At 47.7% G+C, this 13,433-nt stretch overlaps 1 protein-coding gene across 2 annotated transcripts in view; it reads left to right on the top strand.

Moving 5' to 3' along the window:
* Positions 1-13,433, top strand: part of LOC139232644 (chromodomain-helicase-DNA-binding protein 3-like) — a 115,758-nt gene that overhangs the window by 4,167 nt on the left and 98,158 nt on the right. For both annotated transcript variants that reach the window (XM_070863093.1, XM_070863094.1), the window contains exon 3: positions 13,134-13,307. In XM_070863093.1, coding sequence (XP_070719194.1) covers positions 13,134-13,307 — 174 coding nt within the window. The remainder of the gene's footprint in view (positions 1-13,133; positions 13,308-13,433) is intronic.

Here is a 13,433-nt window from a genome sequence, read left to right as displayed (position 1 = left end):
AGTCTTTGAGTATATTCAAGGCTGAGATCGATAGATTATTGGATATTAAGGGATACGGGGACAGTGCAGGAAAGTGGAGTTGAGGTAGAAGATCAGCCATGATCTCATTGAATGGCCCACTCCTGCTCCTAATTCTTATGTTACGTTCTTATGCCCAACAAAAGTCTACAGATCTCGTTCTGAAAGCACCCAGCTTCCACTGCCATTTTAGGGCAGTGAGTTCCAGATTTCCACTACCCTTTGTCTGGGAAAAGATGCTTCCTGACATCGCCCCTGAACGGCCTAGCTCTCATTTTAAGGTTATGTCCTCTTGTTCTGGACTCCTTCGCACCCCCCCCACCACCACCACCAGAGGAAATAGTTTCTCTTTATCTACCCTGTCAAATCTCATCATTTTAATTAGATCGCCCTTTAATCTCCTATATTCAAGCCAAAGTCTGTGCAACCGGTCCTTAGAACGTAACCCTTTTAGCCGTGGTGGCATTACGGTGAATCTGCACTGCACCCCCACCCCACTCCAAGGCCAATATATCCTTCCTGAGGTACAATGTGCACTGACTCGTCGTGTAGTCCTCTGGGGGAATCGTGACAAGAGGGGCTGAGGTTTCGAACTTGTTGGCAGTGACGTCTTGTTTTGTTTGTTGGTGGCGGGAGGGATCAGGAGAGTCGGTGCCTCTGTGAAAAATGGGTGGAAATGATCCTAGGACCCGGGGGAGTGAACTGAAACGTTGCAGCGCCTCAACCTGCCACGAAGGCCAACATTATTGATCCACATATGCAAAAATTTACCTCCGTAATGATACAGAATTAGCAGCACAGAAACAGGCCCTTCTGGTCCGTGCCGGTGTTTATGCTCCACACGAACCTCCTCCCACCCCTCTTCATCTCACACCATCAGCATACCCTTCTAGTGTCGGCTGTGCCTCAGTGGGTCGCACTCTCTCGCCTCTGAGTCAGAAGGTTGCGGGTTCGAGTCCCACTCCAGGGACCTGAGTACAAAATAATCTCAGCTGACACTCCCAGTGCAGTGCAGAGGCAGTGAGTGCTGCACTGTCGGAGGTGCCGTCTTTCGGATGAGACGTTAAACTGAGGCCCCGTCTGCCCCCTCAAGTGGATGTAAATGATCCCACAGCACTATTTCGAAGAAGAGCAGGGGAGTTATCCCCAGTGCACTGGCCAATATTTATCCCTTAATTTGCTTTTTTTTAAAATGTTGATTACTTGGGTCATTATTACGTTGCTGTGTGCAAATTGGCTGCCGCGTTTCCCACATTACAACAGTGACAACGCTCCAAAAAGTACTTCATTGGCTATAAGGTGCTTTGAGACGTCTGGTGGTCGTGAAAGGCGCAATATAAATGCAAGTCTTTTATTCCTTTATCCTCCATGTACTTATCTAGCTTGCCCTTAAATGCTCAACCATTGGTGGCCGTGCCTTCAGTTGTCTTGGCCCCAAGCTCTGGAATTCCCTCCCTAAACCTCTCTGCCCCTCTAACTCTCTTTCCTCCTTCAAGATGCTCCTGAGAACCTCCCTCTTTGACCAAGCTTTTGGTCATCTGTCCTAATTTTGCCTAATTGTGTGGCTCGGTGCCTTATTTTGTTTCCTGTGTAGTGCCATGTGAGGTTTTACTAGGTTAGAGGCACTGTATAAATGTAGGTTGCTGTTGTGAAATGCATCAATGCTATTTGCCTCAACTACTCTGGTAACGACCATCGTTCCTGCTAAGCTCTGTGGCCACGTAGCGGTCTGGAGGTCCCGCTCAGGCTCCTTGAGCTGTTAAATGGGAGGAGCCATGCATGCGCGAGAATTTGAATGGGCTGCACAGCCAGTTAAACATAAGAACATAAGAAATAGCCATACGGCCCCTCGAGCCTGCTCCGCTATTCAATAAGATCATGGCTGATCCGATCATGGACTCGGGTTCACTTCCCTGCCCGCTCCCCATAACCCCTTATCATTTAAGAAACCGTCTATTTCTGTCGTAAATATATTCAATGTCCCAGCTTCCACAGCTCTCGGAGGCAGCGAATTCCACAGATTTACAACCCTCTGAGAGAAGAAATTTCTCCTCATCTCAGTTTTAAATGGGCGTTCCCTTATTCTAAGATCATGCCCCCTAGTTCTAGTCTCCCCCATCAGTGGAAACATCCTCTCTGCATCCACCTTGTCAAGCCCCCTCATAATCTTATTCGTTTCGATATGATCACCTCTCATTCTTCTGAATTCCAATGAGTAGGGGCCCAACCTACTGAACCTTTCCTCATAAGTCAACCCCCTCATCCTTGGAATCAACCTAGTGAACCTTCTCTGAACTGCCTCCAAAGCAAGTATATCCTTTTGTAAATATGGAAATCAAAACTGCATGCAGTATTCCAAGTGTGGCCTCACCAATACCTTGTATAGATGTAGCAAGACTTCCCTGCTTTTATACTCCATCCCCTTTTCAATAAAGGCCAAGATACCATTGGCCTTCCTGATCACTTGCTGTACCTGCATACTATCATTTTGTGTTTCATGCACAAGTACCCCCAGGTCCCGCTGTACTGCGGCACTTTGCAATCTTTCTCCATTTAAATAACTTGCTCTTTGATTTTTTTCTCACACTTTCCGACATTATACTCCATCTGCCAAATTTTTACCCACTCTCTTAGCCTGTCTATGTCCTTTTGTAGATTTTTTTTGTGCCCTCACACATTGCTTTTCCTCCCATCTTTGTATCGTCAGCAAACTTGGCTACGTTACACTCAGTCCTTTCTTCCAAGTCGTTAATAATATAGATTGTAAATAGTTGGGGTCCCAGCACTGATCCCTGCGGCACCCCATTAGTTACTGGTTGCCAACCAGAGAATGAACCATTTATCCCGACTCTTTGTTAGTTAGCCAATTCTCTATCCATGCTAATAGATTACCCCCAACCCCGTGAACTTTTATCTTGTGCAGTAACCTTTTATGTGGCACTTGTCACATGCCTTCTGGAAGTCCAAATACACTGGTTCCCCTTTATCCACCCTGTTCGTTACATCCTGAAAGAATTCCAGCAAATTTGTCAAACATGACTTCCCCTTCATAAATCCATGCTGACTCTGCCTGAATGAACTTTGCTTTTCCAAATGTCCTGCTACTGCTTCTTTAATAATGGACTCCAATATTTTCCCAACCACAGATGTTAGGCTAACTGGTCTATAGTTTCCTGCTTTTTGTCTGCCTCCTTTTTTAAATAGGGTCGTTACATTTGCAGTTTTCCAATTTGCTGGGACCTCTCTAGAATCCAGGGAATTTTGGTAAATTATAACCAATGCATCCACAATCCCTGCCGCTACTTCTCTTAAGACCCAAGGATGCAAGCCATCAGGTCCAGGGGATTTATCCGTCTTTAGTCCCATTATCTTACTGAGTACCACCTCCTTAGTGATTGTGATTGTGTTAAGTTCCTCCCCCGCCTATAGCCCCTTGACTATCTACTGTTGGAATATTGTTAGTGTCCTCTACTGATACAAGACTGATACAAAATATTTGTTCAGAGTTTCTGCCATCTCCATGTTCCCCATTACTAGTACCCCGGTCTCGTCCTCTAAGGGACCAACATTTACTTTAGCCACTCTTTTCCTTTTTATATACCTAGAGAAACTCCTGCTATCTGTTTTTATATTTTGTGCTAGTTTACTTTCATAGTCTATCTTCCCTTTCTTAATCATTTTTTTAGTCATTCTTTGCTGGCTTTTAAAAGCTTCCCAGTCTTCTGTCCTCCCACTAGTTTTGGCCACATTGTATGCCCTTGTTTTTAATCGGATACCGTCCTTTATTTCTTTAGTTCGCCACGGTTGGCTATCTTTTCACTTGCACCCTTTCCTCCTCACTGGAATATATTTTTCTTGAGAGTTGTGAAATATCTCCTTAAATGTACACTACTGTTCATCAACCGTCCGACACTTTAATCTATTTTCCCAGTCCACTTTAGCCAACTCTGCCCTCATACCTTCATAGTCTCCTTTATTTAAGCTTAGTACGCTGGTTTGAGATCCAACTTTCTCACCCTCCATCTGAATTTGAAACTCAATCATGCTATGATCACTCATTCCAAGGGGATCCTTTACTAGTAGATTGTTTATTAATTCTGTCTCATTACACAGGACCAGATCTAAGATAGCCTGCCCCCTGGTTGGTTCCATTACATACTGCTCAAGGAACCCGTACCTTATGAACTCTATGAACTCCTCAAGGCTACCCAGACCAATTTGATTTGTCCAATCAATATGGAGGTTAAAATCATTCATGATTATTGCTGTTCCCTTTTTACAAGCCCCCACTATTTCCTGGTTTACGCTCCGACCAACAGAGCTGCTACTGTGTTAAAGCGCACAGAAAAATTAGAGGGAATATTGGTAGCGAGTTCCACATTCTGACCGCTCCCGGGGTAGAGAAGTTTCTCCTGAATTCCCTGTTGGATTTATTAATGACTATCTTAATAAAGCACAGAAAGCTAGTATGCAGGTACAGCAAGCAATAAGGAAGGCAAATGGAATGTTGTCCTTTATTACAAAGGGGTTGGTGTATAAGAGTGAGGAAGTGTTGCTACAATTGTACAGGGTCTTGGTGAGACCACCACCATCACCATCATCATCATCATCAGCATCGGCAGTCCCTCAGAATCGAGGAAGACTTGCTTCCACTCCTGAAGTGAGTTCTTTGGTGGCTGAACAGTCCAATACGAGAGCCACAGACTCTGTCACAGGTGGGACAGACAGTCGTTGAGGGAAAGGGTGGGTGGGGAGTCTGGTTTGCTGCACGCTCCTTCCGCTGCCCGTGCTTGATTTCTGCATGCTCTCGACGTTGAGACTCGAAGTGCTCAACGCCCTCCCGGATGCACTTTCACCTGGAGTACTGTGCACAGTTTTGGTCTCCTTATCTAAGGAAGGATATACTTGCCTTGGAGGCGGTGCAACGGAGGTTCACCAGATTGATTCCTGGATGAGAGGGTTGTCTTATGATGAGAGATTATGTAGAATGGTCCTATACTCTCTGGAGTTTAGAAGAATGAGAGGTGATCTCATGACGGGGTAGATACTGAGTGGTTGGAAAGTGTGAGGTCATGCATTTTGACAGAAAAAAAATCAAAGAGCAAGTTATTATTTAAATGGAGAAAGATCGCAAAGTGCTGCCGTACAGCGGGACCTGGGGGTACTTGTGCATGAAACTCAAAAGGATAGTATGTAGGTACAGCAAGTGATCAGGAAGGCCAATGGTATCTTGGCCTTTATTGCAAAGGGGATGGAGTATAAAAGCAGAGAAGTCCTGCTACAACTGTACAGGGTATTGGTGAGGCCACACCTGGAATACTGCGTGCAGTTTTGGTTTCCATATTTATGAAAGGATATAATTTCTGTGAAGGCAGTTCAGAGAAGGTTCACTAGGCTGATTCCGGGGATGAGGAGGTTGACTTATGAGAGAGGCTGAGTAGGTTGGGCGTCTACTCATTGGAATTCAGAAGAATGAGAGGTGGTCTTATAGAAATGTATAAGATTATGAGGGGGCTTGACAAGGTGGATGCAGAGAGGATGTTTCCACTGATGGGGAAGACTAGAACTAGAGGGCATGATCTTAGAATAAGGGGCCACCCATTTAAAACTGAGATGAGGAAAAATTTCTTCTCTGAGCGTTGTGACTCTGTGGCATTCGCTGCCTCAGAGAGCTGTGGAAGCTGGGACATTGAATAAATTTAAGACAGAAATAGACAGTTTCTTAACCGATAAGGGAATAAGGGGTTATGGGGAGTGGAGCTGAGTTCATGATCAGATCAGCCATGATCATGTCGAATGGCGGAGCAGGCTCGAGGGGCCTTATGGCCTACTCCTGCTCCTATTTCTTATGTTCTTATGTAGGTTGTTTCCCCCTGGCGGGAGAGTCTAGAACCAAGGGGCACAGACTCAGGAAAAGTGGTCGGCCTTTTAAGACCGATGAGGAGGAATTTCTTCTGAGGGTTTGAATCTTTGGAATTCTCTGCCCCAGAGGGATGTGGATGCTGAGTCTCTGAATATATTCAAGGGTGAGATCGATAGATTTTTGGAGTCTCGGGTAATCGAGGGATATGGAGATCGGGTGGGAACGTGGTGTATGATCAGCCATGATCTTGCTGAATGGCGGAGCAGGCTCAAGGGGCTGTATGGCCTACTCCTGCTCCTATTTCTTATATTTATGGCCCCTAGTTCTGGACTCCCCCCTACAAGTGGAAACATCTCCTCGTCTATCCTATCCTATCCTGCCAAAAATTTCTGGTCATAGGAATGTGGGAAGGGAGGACCTTGAGATGATCACTATCACTAGGGAGGTAGTGCTGGACAGACTAATGGGATTGAAGGTAGACAAGTCCCCTAGTCCTGATGAAATGCATCCCAGGGTATTAAAAGAGATGGCGGAAGTTATAGCAGATGCATTTGTTATAATCTACCAAAATTCTCTGGACTCTGGGGAGGTACCAGCGGATTGGAGAGCAGCTAATGTAACGCCTCTGTTTAAAAAGGGGGGCAGGCAAAAGATAGGCCGGTTAGTTTAACATCTGTAGTGGGGAAAATGCTTGAAACTATCATTAAGGAAGAAATAGCGGGACATCTGGATAGGAATAGTGCAATCAAGTAGACGCAACATGGATTCATGAAAGGGAAATCATGTTTAACTAACTTACTGGAATTCTTTGAGGATATAACGAGCATGGTGGATAGAGGTGTACCGATGGATGTGGTGTATTTAGATTTCCAAAAGGCATTCGATAAGGTGCCACACAAAAGGTTACTGCAGAAGATAAAGGTACGCGGAGTCAGAGGAAATGTATTCGCATGGATAGAGAATTGGCTGGCGAACAGAAAGCAGAGAGTCGGGATAAATGGGTCCTTTTCCGGTTGGAAATCAGTGGTTAGTGGTGTGCCACAGGGATCAGTGCTGGGACCACAACTGTTTACAATATACATAGATGACCTAGAGGAGGGGACAGAGTGTAGTGCAACAAAATTTGCAGATGACACTAAGATTAGTGGGAAAGCGGGTTGTGTAGAGGACTCAGAGAGGCGACAAGGAGATTTGGATAGGTTAAGCGAATGGGCTAAGGTTTGGCAGATGGAATACAATGTCGGAAAGTGTGAGGTCATCCAACTTGGGGAAAAACAACAGTAAAAGGGAATATTATTTGAATGGGGAGAAATTACAACATGTTGTGGTGCAGAGGGACCTGGGGGTCCTTGTGCATAAAACTCCCAAAAGGTTAGTTTGCAGGTGCAGCAGGTAATCAGGAAGGCAAATGGAATGTTGGCCTTCATTGCGAAAGGGATGGAGTACAAAAGCAGGGAGGTGTTGCTGCAACTGTATAAGGTATTGGTAAGGCCGCACCTGGAGTACTGCGTGCAGTTTTGTTCACCTTACTTAAGGAAGGATATACTAGCTTTGGAAGGGGTACAGAGACGATTCACTAGGCTGATTCGAGAAATGAGGGGGTTACCTTATGATGATAGATTGTGTAGACTGGGTCTTTACTCCTTGGAGTTCAGAAGGATGGGGGGTGATCTTATAGAAACATTTAAAATCATGAAAGGGATAGACAAGATGGAGGCAGAGAGGTTGTTTCCACTGGTCAGGGAGACTAGAACTAGGGGGCACAGCCTCAAAATACGGAGGAGCCAATTTAAAACCGAGTTGAGAAAGAATTTCTTCTCCCAGAGGGTTGTGAATCTGTGGAATTCTCTGCCCAAGGAAGCAGTTGAGGCTAGCTCATTGAATGTTTTCAAGTCAAAGATAGATAGATTTTTAAGCAATAAGGGAATTAGGGTTACGGGGAGAGGGCGGGTAGGTGGAGCTGAGTCCACGACCAGATCAGCCATGATCTTATTGAATGGCGGGGCAGGCTCGAGGGACTAGATGGCCTACTCCTGTTCCTAATTCTTATGTTCTTATGTAAAACCCTTCATCATTTTAAAGACCTCTTTCAGGTCACCCCCTCAGCCTTCTCTTTAGAGAAAGGAACCCCCGGCAGGTTCAGTCTTTCAACTGTGCAGAATGTATTTCAAAGCAAAGGAAGTAAGTTAAATAGATGCAATGTAAAGGAAAGAGGGAAATGGAACAGCCTGGCATCTGGTTTGGGATATTAATGGCTCCTTGACCTCTCAAATAAAATTTGCAAATGTGTGAAATAATTTTGCACCTGTACGCAACTGGCAGATCTCCTGTGGCATTGTTCACAGGGAGTGGGAGGGTTAGCTGTTTTAAAAAAGACAGACTTGCATTTATATAGCACCTTTCAAGACCACCGGACGTCTCGAAGTGCTTTACGGCCAATGAAGTACTTTTTTGTAGTGTAGTCACTGTTGTAATGTGGGAAACGCGGCAGCCAATTTGCGTACAACAAGCTCCCACAAACAGCAATGTGGTAATGACCCAGATTGTAAAGTCCTGACCCGGCAGTACAGACTTGCACGAGGCACATGCTGAACTCAAGGTCACTCTGGACCTGCACCTTTATTTCACAGCTCTCGAGTGCCACACTTGCCTGAAACCTGCCTTTATATACCTGTGTGGGACAGGTGTGCAGTATCCCCTGCAAGTGCACCCCTGGTGGTAAAGTATGCTTGTGGTTACAGGTCATATCTAGTTACAGTCATGTATAGCATGGTAAGATACAGTTATATACAGTAGTGTGAGATACATGACACAGATAATCTGTTTTTATGTTATGTTGGTTGAGGGGTAAATATTGGCCCCAGGACACCGGGGAGAACTCCCGTTGTTCTTCTTCAAAATAGTGGCCGTGAGTTCTTTTATGTCCACCCGAGAGAGCAGACGGGGCCTCGGTTCAACGTCTGACAATGTCAGTTGTGGCTCAGTGGGCAGCACACTCGCCTCTTGAGTCAGAAGATTGTGGTTTCAAGTCCCACTCCAGGGACTTGAGCACATATATCTAGGCTGACACTCCCAGTGCTGAGGGAGTACTGCACTGTCGGAGGTGCCGTCTTTCGGAAGAGATGTTAAACCGAGGCCCCGTCTGCTCTCAGGTGAAGCGCCTTGGGTGTGGGGGGGGTGGTGGGGTGGGGGGGGGGGGGGGGGAAGTGTGTGAGTTTGTAGACTGCAGCAGATAGACTGATAGACTCACACAGCACAGTCCACTTGACCCATCGTGCCCATGCTGGCTCTTTGAAAGAGCTGTCCGATTAGTCCCAATCTTTCCTCCAGCCACCACTCTTTCCCCATAGCCCTGCAAGTTTTTCCTTTCAAGTATATACCCAGTTCTCTTGATTATTGAATCTGCTTGTGTCCATTATGCTAGATAAACCAGCAAAAAGTCACCACTGTGTCCTGATTTTTGGACTCTAGGGGAATCGAGGGACATGGGGATCGGGTGGGAAAGTGGAGTTGGGGTCGATGATCAGCCATGATCTTACAGAATGGTGGAGCAGGCTCGGGAGGCCCATATGTCCTGCTCCTGCTGTTATGTTTTGATGATCCAAGCCTTGCAGCTCTCCCTGGTCCCCGGTGACTCCAGACTCGACTATTCCAACGCAACCCTGGCCAACCTCCCATCTTCCACCCTCCGTAAACTTCAGCTCATCCAAAGATCTGCTGCCCCGAGTCCTAGAAACATAGAAAATAGGTGCAGGAGTAGGCCATTCGGCCCTTCGAGCCTGCACCACCATTCAATAAAATCATGGCTGATCATTCCCTCAGTGCCCCTTTCCTGCTTTCTCTCCATACCCCTTGATCTCTTTAGCCGTCTGGGCCATATCTAACTCCCTCTTGAATATATCTAACGAACTGGCATCAACAACTCTCTGCGGTAGGGAATTCCACAGGTTCACCACTCTCTGGGTGAAGAAGTTTCTCCTCATCTCGGTCCTAAATGGCTTACCCCTTATCCTTAGACGGTGGCCCCTGGTTCTGGACTTCCCCAACATCGGGAACATTCTTCCTGCATCTAATCTGTCCAATCCCGTCAGAATTTTCTTAACTCGCACTGAGTCCTGTTCACCCATCAACCGCCCCCCCCGGTCCTCGCTGACCTGTATTGGTCCGGCAACGCCTTGATTTTAAAAATTCTCATCCTGTGTGTTCAAATCCCTCCACAGCCTTGCTGTAATCTCCGACAACCTGACAACCTCTCCGAGGTCTCTGCGCTCCTCCAATTCCGGCCTCTTGTGCATCCCTGATTTTTATCGCTCCACCATTGGCGGCCAAGCTGTCTGAGCCCCAAGCTCTGGAATTCCCTCCCTAAACCTCCCCGCCTCTCGAGCTCTATCTATTGCTTAAAACCCGCCACCTGTCCTAACATTACTTTATGTGGCTCGTGTGTTGAATTTTGTTTGATAATCGCTGCTGTGAAGCACCTTGGGATGTTTTACTATGTTAAAGGCACTATATAAATGCAATTTGCTGTTGTTTTTGGGACTGACTGTTGGATATAATATGTAGTGGGTCAGTTCCACCATGTATGCTCCTTTAAGGTAATAACAGTATGACCGTGTGCAGTTATCTGAAATTTGGAACAGCACAATTCCTTTTAACACTCTATTAACCTTTGCTAGCAGCCCCCGGCATGTCACAAGCACATATCTCATTCAGAATTGCCCAAGGGAAGGGGATCACTCAGCGTTCAAGATCTACAACAGGCTAGAGTGATTGATTGAGCTAAGCTCAACTGCTGCACTGTGTGGTTGGCCCATCATAGCCAGGGATACAGTTAGCTTCGGTCTAACCTCCTTGAGTTATATAAGCAGCCCGTGTCCTAACTCGCACCAAGTCCCGCTCACCCATCACCCCCCCTGTGCTCGCTGCCCCGTGTCCTAACTCGCACCAAGTCCCGCTCACCCATCACCCCCTGTGCTCGCTGCCCCGTGTCCTAACTCGCACCAAGTCCCGCTCACCCATCACCCCCCTGTGCTCGCTGCCCCGTGTCCTAACTCTCACTGAGTCCCGCTCACCCATCACCCCCTGTGCTTGCTGCCCCATGTCCTAACTCGCACCAAGTCCCGCTCACCCATCACCCCCTGTGCTCACTGACCTACATTGGCTCCTGGTTAAGCAGCACCTCGATTTCAAAATTCTCACCCTTGTTTTCAAATCCCTCCATGGCCCTCGCCCCTCCCTATCTCTGTAATCTCCTCCACAACCCCCCCCCCCCCCGAGATCTCTGCGCTCCTCTAATTCTGCCGTCTTGAGCATCCCTGATTACATAAGAAATGGGAGCAGGAGTATGCCATACGGCCCCTCGAGCCTGCTCCGCCAGTCAATAAGATTATGGCTGATCTGATCATGGACTCAGCTCCACTTCCCTGCCTGCTCCCCATAACTCCTTATCCCCTTATCATTTAAGAAACTGTCTATTTCTGTCTTAAATTGTCCCAGCTTCCACAGCTCTCTGAGGCAGCGAATTCCACAGATTTACAACCCTCTGAGAGAAGAAATTTCTTCTCATCTCAGTTTTAAATGGGCGGCCCCTTATTCTAAGATCATGCTCCCTAGTTCTAGTCTTCCCCCATCAGTGGAAACATCCTCTTTGCATCCACCTTGTCGAGCCCCCTCATAATCTTATACGTTTCGATAAGACCACCTCTCATTCTTCTGAATTCCAATGAGTAGAGGCCCAACCTACTCAACCTTTCCTCATAAGTCAACCCCCTCATCCCCGGAATCAACCTAGCGAACCTTCTCTGAACTGCCTCCAAAGCAAGTATATCCTTTCGTAAATATGGAAACCAAAACTGCACGCAGTATTCCAGGTGTGGCCTCACCAATACCCTATTCTAATTGCTCCACATTAGTGACCATGCCTTCTGTTGCCTAGGCCCCAAACTCTGGAACTCCCTGCCGAAACCTCGCTACCTGTCTTCCCTCCTTCAAGATGCTCCTTCGAACATACTACTTTGACCAAGCTTTTGGTTACCTGCGCTAGCTCTGCCAGACTGTGCGCCTCTGTGTGTGTGTGTGTGTGTGTGTGTGTGTGTGTGTGTGTGCGCGCCTCTGTGTGTGTGTGTGTGTGTGTGTGTGTGTGTGTGTGTGTGTGTGTGTTTTTGTACCGGTGTGTAGAGGTCAGGGTCAAGCTCCTTTTGTGTGTGCCGTGCCAACACTCAGTGGCTAGGCGCACACGCTGTAAAGGATGAGTCGCTCGGCACCAGAGGGCAGCATGTTCCAGGCGGGAGCTGAGAGGAAGGAAGGGGAAAGAAGATTGGTGTGGGGGAGGGGAGCTTAAATTAAAAAAAAAGAGCCAGGGCTCATTAAAGCAACCCAGTAGGTCCAGGAGCAGCTCCGGTGTGTCTGCCTACCTTGAGCTTTTGTTAGTGCATGTAGGGGGAGGGGGGGGGGAGGGAGAGAGAAGGAGCGAGCGGGCGGGGAGAGAAGCAGAGAGAAGGAACAAGTGGGGAGAGGGAGAGGGAGAAGGAGCGAGTGGGGAAAGGGAGAGAGTGAGCGAGAAGGAGCAAGCAGAGGAGGGGAGACGGAGAGGTTGGGGGGCGGGGGTGGGTGGGGAAGAGAGTGAGGGAGAAGGAGCAAGTGGGGTGGGGTGGGTGGGGAGGGGGAGGGGGAAGCAGCCATGTGTCTCCATGTGGATTGAAGGGAAGTTGTGCACCGTGCCCCTGCTCCGTGACCCACACTGGACCAGAGTGTTGCTGCCGGAGCAGTTCAGCCCGGGATGGCCTGTCCCTCCACTGCCTCTGACCAGTAGCCTGTACACAACCCCCTAACGGAGGAGCATGTAAGTAATTCACTGTTTCAGCCCTCACACCAGATCACGAGCAAGCACGGAGAGAGAGAGAGGGGAAAAAAAAGCAGGAAGGAGAGAGTGCGCCCGAGAGAGAGCGCGCCAGAGAGACTCAGAGAGCCGGGGACAATGAATGTGGAACTCGCTACCACGGGGAGTGGTTGAGGCGAATAGCATAGCTGCATTTAGGGGGAAGCTGGATAAACACTTGAGGGCGAAAGGAATAGAAGGATATGCTGATAGGGTGAAATGAAGAGAGGTTCGAGGAGGCTTGCGTGGAGCATAAACACCACCGGCCCGTTTCTGTTCTGTAAAATTTGACGTAATTCCTGGCGGTGAGCAACTAGCTTGAGTTCTCGCTGAGAGATTTTAAAACCCACTTGGCCTGTGTTTGGTCCAAAACAGGAAAGCGAGGACGAAATCGCCTCGGAGCTGGAAGAGCTAAAGGAGAAATCGGACAGCGGCGGCAGCGACTTCGGCAAGAAAAAGAGAAAGAAACGGAAGGAGAAGAAAGAGAAGAAAATCAAGCGACGGAAAAAGGACCAGGATGCCGAAGATGATGGGGAGGAAGGTCGCAAGGTAACGGTTTCAGCCGTGGCTCAGTGGGTCGCACACTCGCCTCTGACTTGGGAGGTTGTGGGTTCGACTCCCACTCCAGGGACTTTGAGTCGATAAATCTAGGGTGACACTCCTAGTGCAGTACTG

This window comes from Pristiophorus japonicus, chromosome 20 (genome assembly GCF_044704955.1).
Source record: "Pristiophorus japonicus isolate sPriJap1 chromosome 20, sPriJap1.hap1, whole genome shotgun sequence".
NCBI lineage: Eukaryota > Metazoa > Chordata > Chondrichthyes > Pristiophoridae > Pristiophorus > Pristiophorus japonicus.
Note: the sequence above shows the minus strand (reverse complement) of the source record. Positions and strands in the feature narration are given on the sequence as shown.